At 47.4% G+C, this 25007-nt stretch overlaps 1 protein-coding gene across 11 annotated transcripts in view; it reads right to left on the reverse strand.

The window, feature by feature from the left end:
* The window catches only part of BMAL1 (basic helix-loop-helix ARNT like 1), a 128974-nt gene that overhangs the window by 16917 nt on the left and 87050 nt on the right, over positions 1-25007 (reverse strand). For 7 of the 11 annotated variants that reach the window (XM_047776248.1, XM_047776252.1, XM_047776250.1 and 4 more), the window contains 9 exons: positions 23842-23999; positions 21983-22062; positions 16420-16512; positions 14415-14532; positions 11122-11271; positions 8485-8731; positions 6418-6524; positions 3917-4067; positions 2987-3075 (listed from right to left, as the gene is read on the reverse strand). In XM_047776248.1, coding sequence (XP_047632204.1) covers positions 2987-3075; positions 3917-4067; positions 6418-6524; positions 8485-8731; positions 11122-11271; positions 14415-14532; positions 16420-16512; positions 21983-22062; positions 23842-23999 — 1193 coding nt within the window. The remainder of the gene's footprint in view (positions 1-2986; positions 3076-3916; positions 4068-6417; positions 6525-8484; positions 8732-11121; positions 11272-14414; positions 14533-16419; positions 16513-21982; positions 22063-23841; positions 24000-25007) is intronic. The other 4 variants (XM_047776255.1, XM_047776253.1, XM_047776251.1 and 1 more) reach the window with 1 other exon arrangement.

Genomic DNA, 25007 nt, shown 5'->3' on the forward strand with positions numbered 1-25007 from the left:
CAAAAAAAAAAAAAAAAGAGAGAGAGAGAGAGACAAAAGACCTGAAATCTGAAAAGTCTGAGACACTGATGAAAGAAGTCAAAAATGACACAAACAGATAGAAAGCTATATCTTGCCCTTGGATTAGAAGTATTGATATTGTCAAAATGAGTATACTACCCAAGGCAACCCACAGATTCAACTCAATCCTTATCAAATTACCAATGGCATTTTTCACAGAACTAGAACAAAAAAAAATTAAATTTGTATGGAAACATAGAAGACCCTGAATAGCCAAAGCAATCCTGAGAAAGAAAAATGGAGCTGTGGGGAATCAGGCTTCCTGACATCAAAGCTACAGTCATCAAAACAGTATGGTACTGGCACAAAAACAGAAATATAGATCAATGGAACCGGACAGAATGCCCAGACATAAACTCATGCACCTATGGTCAACTAATCTATGACAAAGGAGGCAAGAATATACAATGGAGAAAAGACAGCTGGGAAAACTGGACAGCTACATGTAAAAGAATGAAATCACAACACCCTCCAGAGTTCCCTTCATGGCTCAGCAGTTAACAAATCTGACTAGGATCCAGAAGGATGTGGGATCTATTCCTGGCCTCATTCAGTGGGTTAAGGATCCGGCATTGCCATGAGCTGTGGTGTAGATCACAGACACGGCTCGGATCCCACATTGCTGTGGCTGTGGTGTAGACCAGCAGCTGTAGCTCCAATTAGGCCCTTAGCCTGGGAACTTCTATATGCTACAAGTGTGGCCCTAAAAAGCGCGCGCGCGCGCGCGCACACACACACACACACACACACACAAGAAAGAAATCACAACCCTCTCTAACATCATGTACAAAAATAAACTCAAAATGAATTAAAGACCTAGATATAAGACTGGATAGTTAAACCTCTCAGAGGAAAACGTAGGCCAAACATGCTCTGACATAAATCGCACCAATACTTCCCCCTCCTAGAGTAATGAAAATAAAAACAAAATGGGACCTAATTAAACTTAAAAGTTTTGCAGAGCAAAGGAAACCATCAGCAAAATGAAAAGAAAGCCCACATAAAAGGAGAAAATATTTGCAAATGAAACGATTGACACGGCACTGATCTCCAAAATATACAAACAATTCATACAGCTCAATGTCAAAAACACACATACACAACCCAATGAAGAAATGGACAGAAAATCTAAATGGACATTTCTGTAAAGAAGACATAAAAATGGCCTAAAACACATGAAAAGATGTTCAACATCACTCATTATTAGAGAAATGCAAATTGAAACTACTGTGAGGTACCATCTTATACCAGTCAGAATGGTCATCATCAAAAAGTCTACACACAATACATGCTGGAGAGGGTGCAGTGTTGGTGGGCATGTAAATTAGTTCAACCACTATGGAAAACAGCATGGAGTTTCTTCAAAAAACTAAAAATAGAACTACCATTTGCTCCAGCAATTCCATTCCTGGGCGTCCATCTGAGGAAAACATACTTTGAAAAGATATATGGACCCAATGTTCACTGCAGCACTGTTTACAATAGCCAAGACATGGAAACCACCTAAGTGGCCATTGACAGAGGAATGGATAAAGAAGATGTGATACATATGTGCAATGGAATATTACTCGGCCATAAAAAAGAATGAGATCATTCCATTGGTAGCAGCATAGATGGACCTTGAAATTATCATACTACGTCAGACAGTGAAAGGCAAACATCACATGATATCATGTATATGTGCAATCTAAAAAAAAAAAAAAAAGGATACGAATAAACTTATTTCCAGAATAGAAACAGACTCAGAGACTTTGAAAACTTATGGTTACCAAAAGGGATAGGTGGAGGGAGGAGGGATGGACTAGGGGTTTGGGATTGGCACATGCACATTGAGGTATACCAATAGGAACGACTGGCCAGTAGGAACCTGCTGTTTAGCACAGAAAGCTCTACCCAGTATTCTGTGATAATCTATGTGGGAAAAGAATCTGAAAGAATGGATGTGGGTACATGTATAACTGAATCACTTCGTTGTATAGCAGAAATTATCCCAACATTGTATATCAACTGTACTTCAATAAACCACTGAAGAAAAAAAAAACAAATAAAATGCAGACTTAGGTTCTTAAGAAGTTCAGCACATGGAAAATGAGCCAGTGGAGGGTGGAGGTGCAGAGGAGGAGAGCGAGACTAGGGTCGGGAAGTTATCTGCAATAATCCACGCAACAGATGGGGAGGGTGGAGTACCAACAGCAGTGATGGAGAAGTTTAAGAGACAGAAGGGACAGGATGTCATATTTAAATACCATGGGAGAGAGGAAGGAATCACAGTCTCTGGCTTACCCACCAGCCGGGGGTGTTGGGGGGGAGTTGTGTAGAGCACGGATTTGGACAGGCTGAATTACAGGTGCCTTTGGGACTCCAGGTGCCTATGCCCAGAAGGCAGCTGGAGAGACAGATCTGGAGCTCAGGAGTGAAACTGGATGTGGGGATTCACTGATGGAGAGGTGGAGCCTGAAGCCATGCAGACACAGGCAGTCCCAGGCAAGGAGGAGTCAAGTGCAAAGAGCAGGGGCCAAGGCTGAGCTGGGGGAGGGAGCCCCGTGGAGAATGGCACCCCCCTCCTCCCCCACCACCCCGTGCAGAGACCCTCCACCCACCATCGGAGCCAGTGACCGTCACCAGAGAGCATTTGACATCGCAGCCACTGGGCAACAGAGGGAGGAAAGCACAAGAGGAGCAAGGAGGTGGCCACTTCCAGGGCTTCCAGGGTCCAGGCAGCCTCAGGAAAGACAAAACTGAGTTCCCGGCATTCCAGGCTCAACAGAGAACGTGAGATGACAGCGTCCTTAGCCATCATCCCTGTGAGGCCTCCCTCGTTGCAGAGCATACGGTGGCCGGGGACCCCAGGCTCTTGGGGTAGGGGATGGAGGCCACAAGCAGCCTGTCGCAGGCAAGCCCCGGTGCCCCAGCAGCACATAGTTACCTTCTCCAGAGGGCAGCATGCTGTCCATGCTGTGGGGGGACGCTGTGAGCTGCGGGAAAGTTGGGTCCCCACCTTCCAGGACGTTGGCTCTGTGAACATCCCAGCAACAAGGAAACGTGAGTCAGGCCTGCTCAGAACTGCGCACCTTTCACCTTGGCCAAGGTGTCTGGCGTCCACCCTGGACCTGGACAGGCCAGAGAGTGAAGCGTCTGTCTGAGTGGCTCAATAGGTCTCCTCGCTGTTGGAGGACACAGGGGACAGCATCCGAGCCTCTGGCCTCCCTGCCTGCCTGGGCCTTCCTAGTTCACGTGGGATCGGTCCAGGGGCGGCACGGACTGCAGCAGCCCATTGCCACGGCTGCACGCCTCCTCTCCTGCCAGCCTCCAGGGCACCCAGCCCCTCACTCGGCTCTGCCTACAAGTGGGGCTTTGGATATAAAGGGGATGCGATGCAGGGAGCAGGCCAAAGACCAGGTCCTGCTTTTCCTGCTCACGCAGCAGGTGGCAGCCTTTGAAGGGCATCACAGCCGGTGCCCAGGTCGGTGGTGGGCGTGGCTCCCAACCCTCCTCAGCCAAGGCCAGTGGGAGCTGGGAGGCTTTCATGGCTTATCAACCCTTCCCTCCACAGCAGGACCAGTGCAGGCCAGGCCTGCAGAATTCAAAGGCCGACTGCTTTATCAGGAAGGAAATGTTGCTGGTCTCCTGGAGCAAGTCCGCCCGTGGGGAGGCCTGAGTGGTCTGAATATTGAAGCTTGTCCTTCGTGAACCACCTGTGGGGCTTCTGCCAGGCCTGAGGATTCACAGCATATTAGCGAGACGGCAGTAAAGGGTGTTGATACTGGCTGTTGCCCGCACCCCGTTTCCCAGGTAAGGAGCCCAAGGCTCCTCTCTTTGAAGCAACGGAGCTTTTGAGATAGAAAAAAACACTTACAGGACAACAGTGTTGGTGGAGACAATGTATTCTACTTCCTTGGTCCAAGGGTTCATGAAACTGAACCAGCGACTCCGTAGTGTGATGAAAGAACCATCTTTGATTTTAAACTTATAGCAATTAGTTGTAATCTTCTCTCTCGTCTGTAAAACTGAAAATACAGAGAGACCAGGAGCACTGTTATTTTCTCAGGTCAATTTGATTAGTCGGGAGTTCCCGTCGTGGTTCAGTGGTTAACAAATCCGACTAGGAACCATGAGGTTTCGGGTTCGATCCTTGGCCTTGCTCAGTGGATTAAGGATCTGGCATTGCTGTGAGCTATGGCGTAGATCACAGACATGGCTCGGATCTGGTGTGGCTGTGGCTGTGGTATAGACGGGCGGCTACAGCTCCGATTAGACCACTAGCCTGGGAATCTCCATATGCTGCAGGAGCAGCCCTAGAAACGGCAAAAAAGACTAAATAAATAAACTAACCAAATCCTAGGTGCGTCAGGCTCCAACACTATCAATCGCCTTTTTTTTTTTTTTTTTTTTTTAGGGCCGCACCCATGGCATGTGGAGGTTCCCAGGCTGGGGGTCAAATCTGAGCTATAGCTGCCGGCCTACACCACAGCCACAGCCATGCCAGATCCGACCCATGTCTGCGAACTACACCACAGCTCATGGCAACACTGGATCCTTAACCCACTGAGCGAGGCCAGGGATAGAACCCACAACCTCATAGTTACTCGTCGGATTTGTTTCCACTGAGCCACAACAGGAACTTCTCCAACGCCATCACTCTAATAATATGCAGAGCCAGGGGAGCTGGCACTTCAGAGACAGGTTGTTTCTGAGGGTCTGGTTCTGAGCCTTCCGATTCAACTGTGAATCTGCCACTGTTTTTCAGAGTGTAGGAAAGGCTCCCAGGAATCACTCAGGGCAGTCTACTTATCCAACTGGAATCAGCTGGGACGCGGACACCACGCAGTGAGCAGGCCGCTGTCCAGAGGGCCCATGTTATGTCCCCATCACAAAGTCTGGGGGCAGCACAGCATTTTTAGGACATCTGGATTCAGAAAGGTCAGGTACCTATGGAAACCTCATTCTTTCATGTAACAAACATGGAATGAGCACCTTTTGTGTACCAGGCCCTGGAGATAAGAGGAGACAGGACAGGACGCCTGCCCTGGGGAGAGGAATGAGGGGCGGCAAACTCGAGGGCTGAACACATGTTTGCTGAAAGGAGGGAGAAGAGAACCCAGCACTGCCTGAGGAGTGGCCGAGTCTAGTGAGACGTCCATGTGGCTGGAGCACAAGGCCTGTGACGCAGGGCTGGGGGGAAAGCTGGGGAGGTGGGTCAGGGCCAGGAGGTGGGAGGTCCTGATTGCCTTTCAAAGGAGACTGGGCTTCAGTCTAAAGGCAGGAGGTTTTAAGCACGGATGTGACATTATCAGGCTCGATCTATCAGAGCATAAATGAACTATGGAAGAGGGAAGATGCACCGGGGCAGAAGGGTGCAGGGAGGCCTGTTAAGAGTTCATCACAGTCATCAGTAGGTACCAGAACTGAACCAAGGTCTTGGGTAGAGGTGGCAGAGAGGGGCCTCTTTAAAAAAAAAATTAAAAAGGAGTTCCCATCGTGGCTCAGTGGTTAACAAATCCGACTAGGAACCATGAGGTTGCGGGTTCGATCCCTGGCCTTGCTCAGTGGGTTAAGGATCTGGCGTTGCCATGAGCTGTGGTATAGGCTGCAGACGCGGCTCGGGCGTAGGCCGGCGGCTACAGCTCCGATTCGACCCCTAGCCTAGGAACCTCCATATGCTGCAGGAGCAGCCCAAGAAATGGCAAAAATAAATAAATAAATAAATAAATAAATAAATAAAAAATAAGGGGGCCTCTTTGTTTTTGTTTTGTTTCGTTTCGGTAGCACCTGCAGCATATGCAGGTTCCCAGGCCAGGGATCAAACCTGCACCACAGCAGTGACCTTGCTAGGTCCTTACCCTGCTGCACCACAAGGGAATTCCAGAAAGGGGCCTCTTTGGAAATGCATGTCTGAGGTGAATGAACAGTTCTGACGGAGGATAAAGTAAAGGAGGGTGCCAGTGAATGTTGGTTTCTGTCTCCGGAGGTGACATATGTGGCCGTGCCATTAACCAAGAGGGAACTACAGGAGGCAGTGCAGGGGTTTGTGGAAAAAGAATGAGATCCATTTGGGCCACACTCAGTCTTTGCAGGTAAATCTTTTGGGTAAATCTCTTCCCAACAAGAGATGCCTTCCAAAAATTGTTCTGGCCTACATGTAGAAAGCTGCTAGGCAGTCAGATGGGGTTAGGGGTTATCTGGGGCCTGAGGGAAGCAGCAGGCATCTCTCCTCACAGAGGCTTTGGCCTAAAGACTTTTGGGCTGGCTGACTCCCACGTCACAGGGGGCGGGTTTCTCTGGAAGATTATGTGGAATAGTCTAGAAGCAAGCAGGGGGACGCTTTAAACTGAAGACTTTCTGTTCAGTCCAGCTTACCTTGCCTGTGACATTCTGCGAGATGGCCTATGTCATCTTGGTGAAAATATTCATAACACGATGTGCCTAGAAGTTCTTGGGGTAAATACGCCAAAATAGCTGTTGCCCTAAAAAGGAATTTAAAAAAAAAAAAAAAAAAAGGAAAAAGCCATTCAGACAATTAATAGCACCTCTGCAGTAGATGAATCCTGCTACAGCCAATGGACACAAGGCCAAAGCTGGGTGAGTTCAGAGGGCTTCCTACATGGGTTTTGCTTTTTGTTTTTTTCCTCATGAAACTGACTTTAGTCAAGGCTATAAAACAGGGAAAGGAAGCAAAGATCCTTTCAACGGGGCTGTGAGCATAAGATATCAAATTTTAGGAGGTTTAAAAGTAGTAATTATATTAGATAAAAATGTGATAGAATTTTTTTTTTTTTTTTTTTTTGCTTTTTAGGGCTGCACCCACGGCGTACAGAAGTTCCCAGGCTAGAGGTTGAATTGAAGCTAAAGCTGCCAGCCTACACCACAGCCACAGCAACGCAGGACCCTGTGTTGTGACCTACACCACAGCTCACAGCAATGCTGGATCCTTAACCCACTGAGCAAGGCCAGGGATCAAACCTGCATCTTCATGGATCCTAGGTGGGTTCATTAACCGCTGAGCTACAAAGGGAACTCCCTGTGGTAGAACTTTAAACTCCAGTGCAAAGCTTCTCCAACTGCTTTTTATCAGGATGACCAAACACCAGAAGCTCCAGCAGCAGGGCCCAGAAGGACCTTGAAAAGTGGCTGTCTCCTTTTCCAGTATTTAGTGACTATTTCTAGTAGCAAGAAAAATCATTACCCGGTGAATGTTCTCAAGGAGGCAGCAGAGAGCAGTGGAAACGAGAACTCTGGTTCTTAGCTCAGGGGCACTGCCATTGCTTTGTGAATCCTAGAGGGGCCAATCTTTAGGCTGAGCCTCAGATCTTGAACAATTAAAAAAAAGAGACCGGGAGTTCCCATCATGGCTCAGTGGAAACAAATCTGACTAGTATCCATGAGGCTGCAGGTTCCATCCCTGGCCTTGCTCAGTGGGTTAAGGATAAAGTGTTGCTGTGAGCTGTGGTGTCAATCGCAGATGTGGCTCGGATCTGGCATTGCTGTGGCTATGCTGTAGGCCAGCGGCTGCAGCTCCAATCTGACCTCTAGCCTGGGAACCTCCATATGCCACAGGTATGGCCCTAAAAAGCAAAAAAAAAAAAAAGGAAAGAAAAAGAAAAAAGAGAGAGAGAAACCAGACTAGATCAGTGTGTCCAGCAGGACTCTCTGCAATGATAGAAATGTTCTGTATGAGTGCCATTAGCCACAAGTGGCTACTAAGTACTTGAAATGTGTCCAGTGAGCCCGAAGAATTGAATTAAAATTTTTATTGACTTTTAATTGATTAATATTTAAATCCCCATATGGGGTTACTATATAGCTGATGACTACTGTACTGGACAGCTTAGGACTCATCATTCCCGAGTCCCACATACCGAATTCCAACCACGGAAATGGTCCTGCAACCTTCTATACATTCCTATAAATAGTATGTCTACTATTTCTCTATCAGCCATCAAACCATCCCATTCAACTGCCTCTAACAGGCCAGAGAATGACAGAGACAATCTCTATATTTATGAGGATATCCCCCTGGGTCTCATTTTTCAGCACAGATACCCATCACTTCCTTCTCTCTATCCTTAAGGAGGTCAGCTGAAGTTCCTGTCGTGACTCAAGGGTTAACAAACCCGACTAGCATCCATGAAGACACAGGTTCGATCCCTGGCCTCGCTCAGTGGGCTAAGGATCCGGCGTTGCCGTGAGCTGTGGTGTAGGTCACAGATGCAGCTTGGAACCTGCGTTGCTGTGGCTGTGGTGTGGGCTGGCAGCTACAGCTCTGATTCGATCCCTAGCCTGGGAACCTCCATATGCCATAGGTGTGGCCCTAAAAAGACAAACAAAGAAAAAAAGAAAGTGAGCTGATGGCCCAGTCTTCCCTGCTTTCCTCAGGGTTGAAAATATTCTCCCATCACTGTTCAAGGGTAACACGCAGAGTCTTACCTCTGGTCTACGAAAACAAACTTCCCGTCTATTGCATGCCGAGACACATATTCCATGGACTTCACCCTGATTTCCCCGTTCACTGGTTGTGGAACCATGTGCGAGTGCAGTCGTCCGATTGCGACAAGGCAGCTGAGATTACACCCCTCGTTGTCTGGTTCGTTGTCTTCATCCAGCCCCATCTTTGTGGGCGGCCAACTTTTCAAATAGCCTGTACTGTGGATTGTGCAGAAGCTTTTTCGATCTGCTAGAAAGCAAAGCCCATGGTGAGTGTCAGTGTGGCTTTGGGGGCCCATGGTGAGTTGGGATGTGGGCAAGGAGTCAAAATATAAAATAGAAAGCCTTACTGTCCACAAAAGCATCTAGTGAGAGAGAAGACAGAAAGACAGGTATCATCCAGTATCACATGTGCTTTGCAGAGCTGGTTACCCCAAAGGGGCAACGCATACACCAAGGAAGGGTATCCACACCTATGTGGGGAGAGGAAGGTGCCCAGAGTTAAGCAGGAGCTGAACCAAGAAGAGTCAGCCCTGGCTAAGGGACCAGAATGTGTAAAGGTTGAGAATGTACCAAGGCTCGGAAGGGTATCCTATATAAGAAATTGCAAAGAGCTTTGTGTGGTTCAAGAAAAAAGGGAGATGCTGGGAGTAGAGTCAGAAAGGCAGGCTGAAAGGCAGATTGTAGGGGCCTTGGATTATTTGCTCACAAACATGTTAACCTTTTTCAGGTAGGAAACGGAGAACCTCCAGAGGTATTTAAGGGAGGAAACAGCAAAATCGCACTGTGATTTGGATACTCTAGGGGCAGAATGATGGGTGAACTGGCAACAGTAAAAACCAGAAGGAAGTAATACAGCCAAGAGATGCCTGAAGACTGTACTACGGAAGGGCCGTGGAGGTGAGGAGGAGGCAGGGAGGATGCAGGAGAGATTTCTGAGCTAGACATGTTGGGATTTGGTATGAATATCAAAATATTTGGTATATAAAAAAAAGAAAGATGACTCCAACTTTTTCAGATTGAGTGGTTACTGGTACAATTCATTGACTCAGGGAAGAGAATACAGAGAATGTTTAGAGAAGAAGGAGAAAAGATTTCAATTCAGACAGGTGAAGTGTGGAGCACCTGTGGGTTTCCTTATGGAGTGTTTATCAAGCATTGGGTCTTGCGTTAGTTACTGAACAGTGGAAAAGAAATCAGACACGCCTTAGCGGAATTTACAGTAGAATGGGGAAGAGACATTTTAAACAAATAATCACACAAGTAACTACGTAGCTGCAATAGTAAGCAAGTGTTAGAAAACCCGCAGGGTGCTACAAGCAGAGGTAGGGCAGCATTGGGGAGGGAGTAACAGACAGGGAGGTCCACTCTAAGGGATGAGCTGGAGTGAGCCCAGGGAGGGAGCTGGTGGCCAGACGGGGGCATTTGTATCAGAGGTGACAGCGGGTATGGAAACTTTTGAGTAGAAAAGGGTTGGGGCATCGAAAGGTGGTTGGCCTGGCTCGAACTTATGGAGTAGAGTCAAAGGACGGGGTTGTAGAGTCAGATTGAGGGCAGTAAACTTTTCTTCAAGAGCAGTGGGAACCACTGAAGGGTTTTCAACAGGGGACCAAAACGAAACTTTGCTTTTAGAAAATCACTCTGGCTGCATGGAGAGCTGAGAAGCATGAGGAGCCCACCTCACCAGACTTGTGAGATCCAGAGAGCCTGGATCTAGTGATGGCGGTTTGTATGGAGATGGATAAACATAATTCAGATAACTTCTGCAGGGGCAATTCATGGCGGCAAGACTTTGTAACCGACTAGATCGGGGGAGGGGAAAGATGGGGTCAGGGAGGGTGCTTCCCAGGTGTCTAGCATGAACAGCTAGATGGACGGTGGTGCCATTTATGTCTCGGGGGGGGGGGGGATGCCCAGGTGGTTACTTCTATATCTGTCATGTTTGAGATGCCCTTGAGATATCTAAGCAGTTGATTTACAAGCCCAGAGTCCAAAAGAGACCTGTGGGCTAGAAATACGGACTTGGAAGTCACTAGCACATAAATACCATTGAAAGGTGGGGCCAGGGGAGCGGGGGGGGGGGGGGGGGGGGGGGAATGACATTACCTATGGATTGAGCATGTATCTGTTCCTCTTAAGAGAAGAAGCCAGGGAGACAGAAGAGGATGAACCAACAAAGGGAAACAGGAAGAGAGCCCAGAGTGGGAGAGGACGAGAAAGATGAGAAGAAAATGGTTTCACAGAATCCTAAGGAAGGGAACACTTCAAGGTGGAAGGAAAATGAGGTGTCCATTGCACTTAGGTACCTGCAGGCACTGATGAACTTAGAATAATTCTGATGGGTTGGGGGAGTGTGGGGAAGCAGGGGACTGCGATGGAGAAGACTCTTCGACAACCACATTAAAACAAAATAGATTTAAACAGAGGACGTCTTCTCATGAACCTCTGTCATCAAGACATAATCAGGGTTTTCCAGCTCCCTACCCACCCCACCCCCCACAAACTGCCCTGACAGGGGGCTTGTGGGGCCCTGGCCACAGTCCTGGGATCTGCAGCTCTGAACCCATACCCTACTGTGCATGCCGCTGCAGAAAGCCAGCCTCATCTGCAATGGGATGTACGGGACTGTTAAGAGGTTACCTTTTTTCTTTGAGCAGGTGGAGGGGAAATCCTTGTCTTCAACCTTTACTGAAGGCCTGTTACACTTCATCCTACAGAAGAAAGAACGCCGTGCTCCAGAACATAATCGAGATGGCCCGGGGGTTATATCTGTTTTAACTGGAAGTCCAGCTGCAAATCAATACACAAAATGTGATAAACGGAGGGTGGTGTTGTCTGGCAGGAGGGGCTGTGCCCTTGAAGAAAGCCTTGTCTTTCCTGCCTCACTGTTCTGTAGCAATGACATGACAGTGACACCTGTCCCGAGTCTAGGCCTTCAGAGGTGCCATGTGCACCAGGCGCTGTCCACCTGGAAGGCTTACAGACCACACTGAATGGAGCTACTGATGAACAAACTGGGTGCTCTGGGGAACAAGGAGAAATACACATGAGACTCCTGTGCAGCAGGAGCAGATGCCTGAGTAAGGGGAAGTGGGAGTTCACCAGGAGGAGATTAATGATAATACAATGTGACACATGACTGATTAGGGCCAAAGAAATGGCAGAAACAATTGGTGTGTCCCAGGGGAGGAAGAATACGGGCTGAGACTTGGAGGAGAGGCAAGCTCCAGAGGCTGGAATGGAAAGGAGGCAGCAGGATTGCCTTAAGTTCTCTACCCTGGCTATCGGCCAGACCACCCCCATCCCCATGCTTTATCAACCTGCAGATTCTTGAACCCCATTCTAGATCTGTGCTACTCAAGGTAGCGGCTAGTAGCTACATGCAGCCTTTGAGAACTTGACCTTGGAGGTGTGCTACAGATGAATACACACAGGATTTCAAAGACTGAGTATTAAAAAAAAAAAAAAGACTGTGAAAGACCTCATTTTGAATTTAACATGAAATAAAATATATATTAAAATTAATTTTGGGAGTTCCTGTTGTGGCACAGCAGAAAAGAATATGACTAGGAACCATGAGGTTGCGGGTTCAATCCCTGTCCTTGCTCAGTGGGTTAAGGATCTGGTGTTGCGGTGAGATGTGGAGTATGTCACAGACTCGGCTCGGATCTGATGTTGCTGTGGCGTAGGACGGCAGCTACAGCTCCAATTCGACTCCTAGCCTGGGAACTTCCATATGCCATGGGTAGGGCTCTAAAAAGCAAAATAAAAAATTAATTTTGGATTTATTTTTACTTTCTAAAACACAGCTACCAGAAAATTTATAATCATATAGGTGGCTCATATTTGTGGTTTAAATTAGGGTTCTGGACCAACTGAATTAGAGTCTCTGGAGGAAGAGTGTGATTCTCATCCCAACAGAAACACCTGCTACTCAGCGCCCACCAGGAGCAAGGAGAGGAGGACTGGTTACCACCCTGGGCTCCTCCCAGGCCTTCTCTTCTGACCTACCTCCCCCATGGCCACGTCAGTGATCCTCCCCGAGTGCCAATCCGAGCCTGCCCCACCTGGTTCAGAGCCTTCACTGTGTCTCCAGGAATGGAAAGGTCTTTGTGGTACAGCCCCCCACCCCGTCAAAGGGCACAGCACCTACCCCTGCACTTGTCCACAAACCGTTTCCCGTTCTCTTTTTCTCCCTCCATCACCTGGCAAACATTAATTCATCTTTTCTTTTCTTTTTTTTTTTTTGTCTTTTGTCCTTTTAGGGCCGCACCCGCAGCATATGGAGGTTCCCATGCTAGGGGTCTAATCAGAGTTGTTGCTGCCAGCCTACACCACAGCCACAGCAACGCCAGATCTGAGCCACATCTGTGACCTACACCACAGCTCACAGCAACGCCGGATCCTCAACCCACTGAGCGGGACCAGGGATCGAACCGCCAACCTCATGGTTCCTAGTGGGATTCATCTCTGCTGCGCCACGATGGGAACTCCAATTCATCTTTTCAAACCCAAGGTGGAACTGTCACCTACTCTGTGATGCTGGTGCCCACACTCACGTGAGAATTAATCATCGTGCTCTCTGCCTCCTGGTCTCCCTGACTATATGGTAAGAGCCTCAAAGGCAAAGGACCAAACACCATTCATCTTTTTCTCCTGAAGTCACGAAAAAGATGCCAGGGGCAAACTATAAAGGGCAACAGGTACCAGGGACTACATTGCACTTGCAGGAAGAAGAGGAGTCCCTCAGTGAAAAGGATGGTTTAAAGGAGATTCCTTTGGTGGTATTTCCTCCAGAAATTATTTTTTTTTTAGGGCTGTAGGTATAGCATGTGGAAGCTCCCAGGCTAGGGGTCAAATCAGAGCTACAGCTGCCAGCCTACACCACAGCCATAGCAATGCCAGATCCCAGCTGCGTCCGCAGCTTACACCACAGCTCGTGGCAGTACCAGATCCTTAACCTACTGAGGGAGGCCAGGGATCGAATGAGCATCCTCATGGATACTATCGGGTTCCTTTCTGCTGAGCCATGACGGGAACGCCTCCTTTTGGTGATTATAATGGAGAGCTTGGAAGCAGGTGCTGGGCCAAGGTGAATACCATCCTGTGCTATGTGCCAGGAACTGTCCTACATGCTTTATGTTACTTGTATATTAAGTCCTCACAACAACCCAATGAAATAGGTAATGTTTTGCAGATAAGGAAGCTGAGGCACAGATAAGTTAAGTCACTTGCTCAAGGTCACACAGCTAGTAAATGGTGGAGCCAAGATGTGAGCTGGGCATCTAACTCCAGAGTCTATGCTCTTAACTGCTGGAGTGCACAGGACTGAGGGACAAGTGAGCTCCCGCGGCCTCACACACGAGGCAGGGGGGTGGGGTGCAGGAGCTGGAAGCTGGGGGAGAACATGAGTGGTGGTTCCACTGCTGCGGGAAGGAAGCCAGATGGTTGGGGGTGGGAGGGACACAGTCTAATTAGGAACCACTTTGGTCAAAGAAACATATTTATACTTTATGTTTCCCTCACTCTTATGAGGCTGCATGAATGCAACTCAGATAAACAGAAGTAATTTTGCTTCAGATTACTTCAAATCAAAGTGATGTGAACCCCCTTAACTCAGGAACATTCAACTGGGAATTGAATTTCTAGATTCTGGAGGGAAAAAAAAACTAAGAATCAGAAAGAATCAAATCAAAGTAGCTGTTTTTCCTCTCACGAATTTGAACACTGAATTTTTTTTTCTTCTTCATGGAAAACACAAGAGAAATAAACACAAAGTAATAAAAAAAATTCCATTTAGCCAAAGATAGCAGCCGTGACCCAGAGAAGCAGAAGGCAGGGAGGCAAGGTCCCCGCACAGACTGCACACACTGCTCTGCGGGCCCTGGTGGTCTGGGTGGGTCGCTGAGGAAGGACAGGGTTCCCATACTCACTTTTTGCGTCTATGAGCCGTTCCCGGGGTGCGGTGTCGGAGGAGGAGAGCTGCTCCTTGACTTTGGCGATATCTTTAGGATGCAGGTAGTCAAATAAACTCTGACCAATCAGATCATTCTGTGGGAACGCATCAGCAAAGACGCCAAGTCAACAGCATGTGGGGTATCAAATGACCAACAAGGTCTGTGCCTTTATTCTGCATTTTTGACCTGGAGACTCCCAAGTGTTTCATGTGTGGACATGTACACACATCCAAATACTTTGCCTAGATGTAGCCTAGATATAGACACACAACTGAGGCATTGGAGCGTGGTTTTGATAATGGGTGAAGGAAAAAGGGCGCAACCACATAAACAGTTGATGCTCCTCTAAGCAAGAGTCTTTTAGTCTCTTTTTATTTATTTCTGATGCCCACAGATTCTCTTCTAAGATTTCAGAGGGAGGAATGCAAGGTGGGCTTCCATTAAGCCTCTCTGTTCTTTGGCAGGTTCTGTCACACTGCCTCATCTGTTAGCAGAGATATAAATAACTTCCATACCTCTGATGTAAGACTGAGATGAGCAAAACACTTTGGGAACACAAAATTTACATTAGTTCTAATTTGTATAAATGTTATTTTGAGTCTTCAATTCTCCTGTCTTAGCAAGTTTCCAGGCAAATAACAGCATGTGAATGAATGGAAAAAAAAAAAGAGAGAGAGAGTAAAAACTCTAGGGACACAATAGGTGAAAAGCTCTGTTTCAGAAGCCTTTATAAATGGTTGTCTTAAACACTCGTACAAACAATCATAGACGGTATGGATTATCACAGCCATTTTTCAGAGGAAGCTGAGGTTCAACAGAGCTCATAAGTGACACATCATTTTAGCACAGTATGGGTGGATTCCCATTTTCCTTACTCCCTGGTATTGTATTGTCTGCCTGCCTGTCTTCCTTGTCAGATAACCCCTTGCCCTCCTTTCCCTGCACTGCTGGATATTTATCTTGCAACAGTGAGAAAGTTCTAACACTGATGAGCTCAGACTCAAACTTTCCCATGGGGGAAACACATGATAGGAGTTTTCTAAGCTTGTATTCATTTCTTTCTTTTTTTTTTTAAGAGAGATAATTATATGCTTTATTAATATTTTCAAACAAAAGTGAACTGAACTAGAAAGTGTTCCACCATATTTCTCTCATTTTTAAAAGCTCTACAAAATATTTTGTTTTAAATTCCCCTTTCCCTGGTTACTAAAGAGCTTGAAGATATTATGCCTGTTAGCTACCTATATTTCCCCAGAGCTCAGAAATTGGAGTGGTGATGGTGAGAAAAGACGTGTGCATTCAGAAAAAAACAGGAGGAGGACGTGGCAAAAGAGTTTAGGACAAGAAGTAAGTCAGAAAAGTTCCCAGGCTCAACCACCAAGCCTTATCTTAAAGCTCAATCACTACCTTTTACCCTCAGACCCAGAATCTCTCTGTTTTCCAGCCTCCTCATCTGTGAAATAGGAGTAAGAAAAATACAAAATCTCCTAAGATTTTTGTGGGCCTTAAATAAATTTACATCTGTAAAGTGGTCAGAATATACCTGGCACCTAAGTTCTCAATGAATGGTTATTATTATCATTGTTACTGTTATTTCTCTCCATTTCTGATGCCTCTAGCTAAGGCTAGATGCTCATTATCTTATATTTGGATTATTGCAACAGCCTCCTCTGACTTCCACCTCTTTGATCCATCATTGCCACATGATGGTTCTCACTTTCTTTTTTTCAGATCCCCAGGTACTCATTTCCTGCTACATACGTGAAACAGCCTCTGCCTGGCCTTCAAGGTGCCCATCCTACCATATACTGCATTCATTTCTGTGTTAAGAATCTTCTGGAAGAAGGATGCGGGGGTACGGGGTGGGGAGACAGTGTAAGCACTGCACATGTGACTTGTCTATCATAATTATTCTGAAACGTGGGGTGACCTTGTTGGCTGCTGTGAGTCTGCCCACCACCAACAGGAACAGGAGCAGTACCTGGCTGTAGTTGAGGATCTTGAAGACAGACTCTGACACAAAGAGTATCTTCCCTCGGTCACATCCTACGACAAACAAAAATCCATCTGCTGCCTAATCAGGAGAAATGGATAATCAATTTATCACACTTTAGGAAACATGTGGTTTACAGTCACGCAGACAGCAAATAAGGATTTGTTTTCTAAGACCCCAAAGCAGAGGACTGCATACGCTGAGAGGTTCACTGGTATCCTGAGAGCAAGATGCTTAAACCAAATGCCTTATGAGAAGAGTAAGACTCTCTCCAAGGCAGGTATATACACAGAGGCCATCTAATGGTTACAGGGGAAAGTAACCCTTAGGGGGAGTTCTAAAGCAGAGCTCAGCCTCAGAATTTCCCTGATTATATGAAGGTCCAGAGAAATCTATTTCATTGTTCTAATTGTAGCAACTCCAATACTATGACTCTGAGATCAGAAGGAAACTTGCAGATCTGAATCCCCTCTCCAATATCTCAGCTGCTGTCTGTCCTCAACCGGAACAGCTCCCTTTTCAGGGAGCTCTCTGGAAACAATGTTTCTCAATATCTCAAGTGGTGTGTGCCTTATTATTATTATTATTTTTTTATGTTGATGGTCAGGAATGGGGCTAGATCTCTGATATTCTTTTTACCCCCTCCTCTTCCCACCCTCACCCCAAAGTGATTCTAATGTACACAGGGTTGAGAACTACTGCTCAACCTTGACCCAGGGCTGGGCTGTTCACATTCTAAGTGAGACAAGAAAAGCAGAGCAAAAATTTCCCCATTCTTTTAACCTCTTCTTCATTTTTTTTTTTTTTTCTGGCTTTTTAGGGCTATACTTGCAGCATACGGAGGTTTCCAGGCTAGGGGTCTAATCAGAGCTCCAGCTTCCGGCCTAAGCCACAGCCATAGCTAGCGACGCCAGATGGGAGCCGCGTCTTTGACCTACACCACAGCTCACGGCAACGCCGGATCCTTAACCCAGTGAACGAGGCCAGGGATCGAACCCGCACCCTCATGGTTCCTAGTCTCTGCTGAGCCATGACAGGAACTCCATCTTCTTCACTTTAAATACGGTTAAAAATCCAAGGCGCCAATAAAGACAGGTGTGGAGACAGGAGAGTATTTGTCACAGAGATGGAAGCAGCTAAATACTACCAACACTATGGTACCTGAGTGCTTAGGTTATTTTGTGCCTGAATCCTCTGGGTGACTTTCCAGATGGACAAGCACTCAACTCCTGCTGGGGCCTTCCCGGGACGGGGAAGGTGCTCCCCACTCTACCATGTGCTGGCTTTGCACTCGGCCACCCCGGTCCGCATCACAGAGGGTCATCATCTTGCTTGATCCACTGGTCCACAATCTGTTCTTTGGAAGAATCTAGACAAACTACTCCCCTTTCCCCCCAAAAAGGCCTCCAGGATGCTGTGTAATTCACAGAACTGGGAAATGAATTCATGTGCCAGGAGGGAAGAGAACGGGTACGTGCACCTGCGCTGGGATAAAAGGAGGAAGAGGGAAACAGACCCACTATTGCTGTGAGAGAGGCTGGCAGGCTGCCCTGCCAGCAGGAAGCTGTGGATGAGCCTTTCCTAAGTTAAGCCTCTGAGCTGGCCCCGGGGGCAAGGGACGAACGGTGAGGGGGAAGCGACTTTCCAAAAGCACCATCTGCTGGAAGCCTCATTCTGTCAAAAAAGTGGGTATTAATAACTTCCTCATCTGCCTCGCAGACCATCTTTGATCCAACAAGAGCAGGACGTGTTTTGAGGCTTTTCATCAATGAAGTGATGTGGCACAAAAGGTGCCTGGGAAGAAGGTGTCTGTGACATTCTGGAAGAAAGGCCAGGCAGAGTTGGGTCCGAACTGATGACATGAGTGAAGTGCATTGCAACACATCCAGGGGAGGGAGAGACGGTTCCAGAGGCCTGTGAACACCGCCAGCTTAGGGGAGGTGCCCAACGCGTTGACTCCGCTACCCTTGGGCAGATAAACACCATCAGGTGAAGGAGTAGGTGACAAGGGGACAGCCTCAGAGCAGCGGGGCAAGAACACAAGCCCCAAGGGGCCAGGGGACCAGAGCAGGCATGCCCTCAGGGAGTTAATGAATGACTCAGAGCCCGAGAGGCCACCTTGTTTTCACAACTCGGGAAAGCAGAGGATCCAGACTCTAAACCGATCAGGCTGAATGCTCCCTGACACACAGGTTATTAAAGATATTGTGCAAGTACTTAGTCAAGAAAGCAATTAGATTTGCCTTGGTTAGGAAAAGTGAAGTCCAGCTCCTGCTGCCAAACTGTTCAAACATCATCTGAGTGGATGGACCCTGCCGTCTGTTGAAGCAAATTCCCTGGAACTGGGCACCTGGAGGTGGGAGGAAGCAGACAGGACTTCAGAGCCACTGAGATGTGCCCGAGAGGTGGGGGGAAGGGAGGTTGCCATTGACAGTGAATGAAAGAGGAGAGCAGAAAAGGCAAGCCCGAGATGAAGCATTTAGCTTGAGAAGCATTAAAATCCTTATTCCAGAGTGGGAATCCAACAGGACATTATTTAGAAAAGCAGCAACAAGACAATTATTGAGTATCTGTCATTACAAAAGGAGCTTGTTATATACATATATATATTATATGTATATTTTTTCCCTTAAAAACACAAAATTACTGTATGGCAATCAGGACCAGCTATACCATTTGCGGGGCCCAGTACAAAAGGCAAATGTGTGGACTCTTGCCCCAAAATTACAATTTTCAAGATGGTGACAGCAGAGCATTAAACCAAGTGGCGGGCCATGTGTGACCTCACAGGCTGCATGCCTGTGAAGCCGGCCCTCGCGGCTTCTCTGGGGATGCTGCAGATACAGTTTATATCTTAACTCCAGCAAGTCCTCCCTGAGAGCAAGAACATCTTTAGGAAAAGGATGGAGAGGTGAGGGCAGAGTTGGGTCCTCCAAGGGTGCCTTGAGAGTGGTAACCAAAGGACCATCACTAATTCTCTGAGACGCCTCGGCTCCACCCTGAAGTGTTCATCAGTGACTGGATGTTCATAGGACAATGCCCTGCACAAACAGTACTAAAGTGTTTGCAGAGTTCCCGTTGTGGCTCAGCGGAAATGAATCTGACTAGCAGCCATGAAGATGCGGATTCGATCCCTGGCCTCGCTCAGTGGGTTAAGGATCCAGCTTTGCCGTGAGCTGTGGTCTAGGTTGCAGACATGGCTTGGATCTGGCGTCGCTGTGGTGTAGGCTGGCAGCTACAGCTCCAATTTGACCCTTAGCCTGGGAACCTCCATATGCTTGGGGTGCAGCCCTAAAAAGACAAAAAAAACCCCAAAAACTAAAAAACAAAAGTTTTTGCTGAATTATGAATGAAAATAAAAGACACAAGGCATGCTGAGCCCATCAGATCTACAAATTCCATGAGTCCCATGAGACTTTGAAGGATTGCTCATGATAAGCTGGAATGTGGGACTCTTCAAAACATAGACTTTTTTTTTTTTTTTGCTTTTTAGGGCCCCACCTGTGGCATATGGAGGTTCCCAGGCTAGCGGTCGAATCGGAGCTATAGCCACCAGTCTATGCCACAGCCACAGCAACCCCAGATCGAAGCCACGTCTGTGACCTCCACCACAGCTCACGGCAACGCTGGATCCTTACCCCACTGAGTGGAGCCAGGGATTGAACCCACGACCTCATGGTTCCTAGTCAGATTCGTTCCCGCCACACGACGGGAACTCCAATAGTAAATAGATTTTGACAGATAAAAGGGAGGTTTAAAAACAAAAAACAATGGCACCTATACAGGGTGGAGGAAACCTGGCCTAACAATAATTTATGCATAAGAGACCTGGGGCGGGTGGTATTACAGCTGCCTCAGATGCGACACTAATAAGATGGCCTTTACTGCAAGGGAGGCGCCAGCCCCATGCAACCCCAGGCCAACAAGCCCACAGCTTCAGCTTCAGTTCCCTCCCGGGTTGTGGGAGCCACTCCTGGAGGGAAATCTAGCAAACAAACATGGCTCCGGAAGGTGTGTGGCAAGTGCTATTCCTGACCCCCTTTCTCTCTTGCCTGCTTCTACTGTAGAGGCTGGAATATCTCAATACTTGTTCTGCAACCTGCCTTGTAGCCACGGGTGATCAGGTGACATTTTCTGGATAAGCTGAGGTCTATGACTGGGCTTCCAGGAAGGCACCTTCTTTCCTGATACAAAGGACAGCTGGCCTAAAGTCCCCTGAGGCCTTTTCTGGCTGGTCAGCTACCCAGACCTGGCACAGCCATCTCACTCCAATGAGGAAGCGGGCTGCATGCTGGCTCAGCAGAGCTGGGTGAGAAGACAGCAAGGACCTGGCTCCTGTTGCCCTCACCAAACCGCCCCACCAGCTCTGCTTGAGAAACAAAGCCCCGTTCATTCATCATGTTTTCTGTTCCTTGCAGTTAATGCAGCATGTCACAAGGGGGTGGACAGAGGATATTGGACTGAGGGAGGTCAGACTTAGAGGGCGTGAAGCCAGGCTGAGCCGAAAACAGGCAGCAAGGATTCAAACTTCCAGCTGGACCACCCTCAATACCGGGGCTTTGCAAGCTTCTGCCCAGAGAACTGAGGTCAGCCCTGCCTGTGGGGAGATGGGGGCAACTTCCCTGAAGTTATATTTCTCTGTTTTTCTTTTCCTGATTTGCGAAAGGATCTGTCTCTAAACCTGGTGTCTCTCCCTTCCATTTCTAAGCGAATCTCACTCTCCCTGGGAGCAGACCTGACTCTGCACGGAAGCCAGCTTCCCACAGTGCCACCTCAGCTGCCTCTCTGCAGAGACTGGCAGGAGGAAGCGAGCACAGCAGGCAAGCAGGTGAAAGTGTGGCCTCCCCCTCTTATTGTCCTCCTCAGGCCACGATGTCTTTGGAAGCTTTATTGTTTTGACGGAATTTTGGTGTAAAGATTTAAGTGGCTGTTTTTTGTGCTCGCGGTTAAGTGAGGATGAGAGAAATTCTCAACTGTGATCCATTTCGGTCCCTTTCTAAAAGCCGCATGCAGGAAGGGGATGCTTCGTCACCTCCTATTTTTAACAAAATCCTGCTCTTCTGATTTAAAGTCACAGAAGCAGATTCCTTCGAACTTTTGCTTGAGCAAGGGTGAAAGAGAAGGGTCTCAGGGAAGGAAAAGGAAGCCTATCCAAACAGGAAGAACAAGGTGGAGACCCAGGAGTTCCCATCGTGGCTCAGTAGCAATGAATCTGACTAGCATCCATGAGAACGCAGCCTCGCTCAGAGGGTTAAGGATCCGGCATTGCTGTGACCTGTGGGGTAGGTCGCAGACTCAGCTTGGATCTGGTGTTGCTGTGGCTGTGGCGTAGGCTGGCGGCCACAGCTCTGACTCAACCCCTAGCCTGGGAACCTCCACATGCCTTGGGTGCAGCCTAAAAAGAAAAAAAAAAAAAAAGGTAGACACCCAAAAGAGGAAGTGAGTCTAGAAAAGTTCAATGTTGAGACGTCAAATTCCCACACGCTGGTACTTAAGTCTGAAATTTGTAAAAATAAATGTTGCGTAAAACAATCCCATAATTTCGACATACCCTGAGAATAAGGTGTTTCAATTCATCATCTGACAGAAAGGTCGGTTTGTAGTTTGCTTCTGTGTATGGATTGGTGGCACCTTACAAGGGAAAAAAGAGAAAGAGTCGGCACACTGTATGGGCAGATAATGTCTCATTCCACTGCCTCAAGCCCTCCAGATGCAGCCTGGTCCTTACCACCTGGGATCTGAATGTGATCTTCTTTTTCCTTAACGGAGACAGGGCTAGATCTGGCTTTGGACACCATCCTCTAATGCCAAAGAGAATTCCACTGAAAAGCAAATATCATTCCCCCACAGGAGACTTAAGAAGCTTGCTTTTGTTGCTATGTCGAAAATCAGGAGCTGACAGAAGTTAAAAGCCTGCTCTGAAGAGAGAAGGCAGCTCTAGGAGCAAACTGGTAGAGGCTCCCGTGTGGTTCCCTCCTCCCCAGATCTATATTAAATGGGTTGTCTAGCGGGTGCTCAAATCACCACTCTAAATGTTCTTGGGAAATCATCCAATCTGCCAGGCCCTGAGTAAATACGCTGTAGAAGCATTTACTGTGAGTTCCTCTTCATCGGGGTTGTGTTAAATGAGCTTGGCAACCCGGAGAAAAGCATTCCTTCAGTAAATGCAACTTGAGCTCCCAAGACTGAAAGGGCGCAAGACTTATGTTTAAAAGGCTGTCAATCTGGCGTCCTTTAGGAGAACAGTAACTTAGAAAAGAAAGATGCCAGCGTTCAGTGACTTGGCATCTGTAGAAGGGTTAGTGGAACCATGAAGAAATGAAATGAAATGATCCATAACAATTCCAAGTACCACTGGGAAGGAGGGAAACAGACTGTGGCTGTGACTTTCCTATCAACTAACAAGGCGCATAGTACTGATCCCCAGCCCTGCTTTTTAGGATAACTTGAGATCTGTCCCTCTTTTCCTTTTAATGTAACAGACATTAGTTACAGTGATTTCATCTCTATCATCTTCATGAATATGAATTTTAAAATGCCCTTCTCCAAGCACAGGATATAACATTTATAGTTCGGAATGATGACCAAAAGTCAGATAAAACCAGCTACTTCTCATTTCTGGTGGCTCTGCAGAAGTATAAAGACATAATTCTCGTACCACGCAGGTCAGAGATCTGAGTTGAGCGCCCACTTTCCAATTTCCTCAAACAGTCCAAGACTAGCTGTGGAAAATTCCAGGAACAGCATTCACGTAAAATGCCTGATACGGTTCAGATTTCTCCTGTGGTTTGGGTAAGCCACTTCCACATTTCTGTCTCTGTTTTTTTTGTTTTTTTTTTTTTTAAACCCTCCCCGCACTCAGAAAAGAAGGAAAACACTGCCTCCCTCATAAAGACTTGATCTGGTTTGGGAAAATTCCAGGAAGACGAAAATATCATCCGTGTTCATTCCTGACAATAAAATGCAGCAAGAGCCATCAACCGGTGACTCACTCTTCAAAAGAAACCAAGATGAATTTTTCCTTTAAAAACTGAAACTGACTTTTCTCTGTCACTACATGCACCTACATTTCTGATGTTTATCACTGCGAGGGGCTGGGGTCCAGGCACCACATACATGCAAGGTAGGACTTTAGAGCATCCCCTGGGTTATGTATGTTGCCCAGTTATGTGCACAGACAGGCACACAGGACACAGTCCCACCCTCTGGGGATGCAGGAGGGCAAAGCTGCATCTCGATATTCACACAAGCTCAATAATCGCCTCATCTGGCATCACGCCTCTCGCTGAAAATGACAGGCATATCACTCCAGGCTAGAAACACTTGCCTTAGAGACTCGGAAAAATTCTAGGTAGGGAGGGTAACATCTGTGAGCAGAAGCAGAAAGGACAAGAAAGCCCGGAATCTCACCTCGTAACGTTTTCATGTGCTGAACGGCCATCCTTAGCACAGTAAGTTTATCTAATTTCCTGGACATCGCGTTGCACGTTGGTACCAAAGAAGCCAGTTCGTCGATGAAACTGTTCATCTTATCCCGACGCCTCTTTTCAATCTGACTGTGAGCTTCCCTGAACAACGATATGAAAAATGATTTCTGTAAAATGTAACAGAGCATCAAGGAAATGATGATGAAATAAGTTACAACTGTTTTCAATATTCATCTGATAAGGCGAAATTAGAACTTGCAGAGTGCTTCAAACTAGACTTTTCTACTAAAGTTACCAAAAAGCGTGGCCCCACTGTCAGGTCACTGTTAGTTTTTTGGGGTTTCTGTGTTTTTTTAATGCTGACCTCATCCTTAGAATTGAGAAATATTACAAAAAAGGTCTTTTCAGAGAAAACCAAATTGCTCATTCCTCATTTCTTTTCCTCTCGGCCTCTATAAAATTGGATTTTAAGATGGGGTTGAAGGAAGGTGGAGGTTTCAAGGAGCAAAGCATCCAGAACAGACATCAGTGAGGGCCTCGTGCGGAGCGGTCCCTGGGGTTTGTGGGGAGTCAGCTGTGTGGCCTGTCGGAGACTTACTGAGGAGTCACCGTAACTAATGCTGTCGTCTTGGATCAGCCATGACCCCACCTAGATGCAGCAGATGCTACCTCTGTCCCCAGGAGCTGCTGCTGAAGAATGTCACATGCCTCCCTCCCAGGAGCTGCTGCCCACTGAAGCAGGATGACAATGCCGCTGGCCCATACTCTCTCCCCGACTGGTCTGCACCTGCCACTTGTGACTGTCCCCCTAAAGAGGAGTATCAACAGTGCAAACACAGTTTGCTGCCTCTGCCATAGCAAGAGGACCACAGGATCTCTTGCCAAAGCTGGTCCGTGAGGGAAAAGCCAGAAATGTCAGGACCGTCGAATTCTGCAGCCCCTGGTTCTTTGTAAGGATACAGGCTCAGATGGCCCTGGGGCTGATGGCAGGAGGGCGGAGGACCCACATGGAAAGGAGTCAGCAAGTGTGGATGGAGGCAGGAAGGACCAAGTGAGAGAATCTACTTGAGGGAGCAGCACCCACCCCACCCCAGGGTCTGACCTTCAGCAGCGCCTGGCAGAGCCATCAGAGCCCTTTCAGAGGCAAGG

Source organism: Phacochoerus africanus, chromosome 4 (assembly GCF_016906955.1).
Source record: "Phacochoerus africanus isolate WHEZ1 chromosome 4, ROS_Pafr_v1, whole genome shotgun sequence".
Taxonomy (NCBI): domain Eukaryota; kingdom Metazoa; phylum Chordata; class Mammalia; order Artiodactyla; family Suidae; genus Phacochoerus; species Phacochoerus africanus.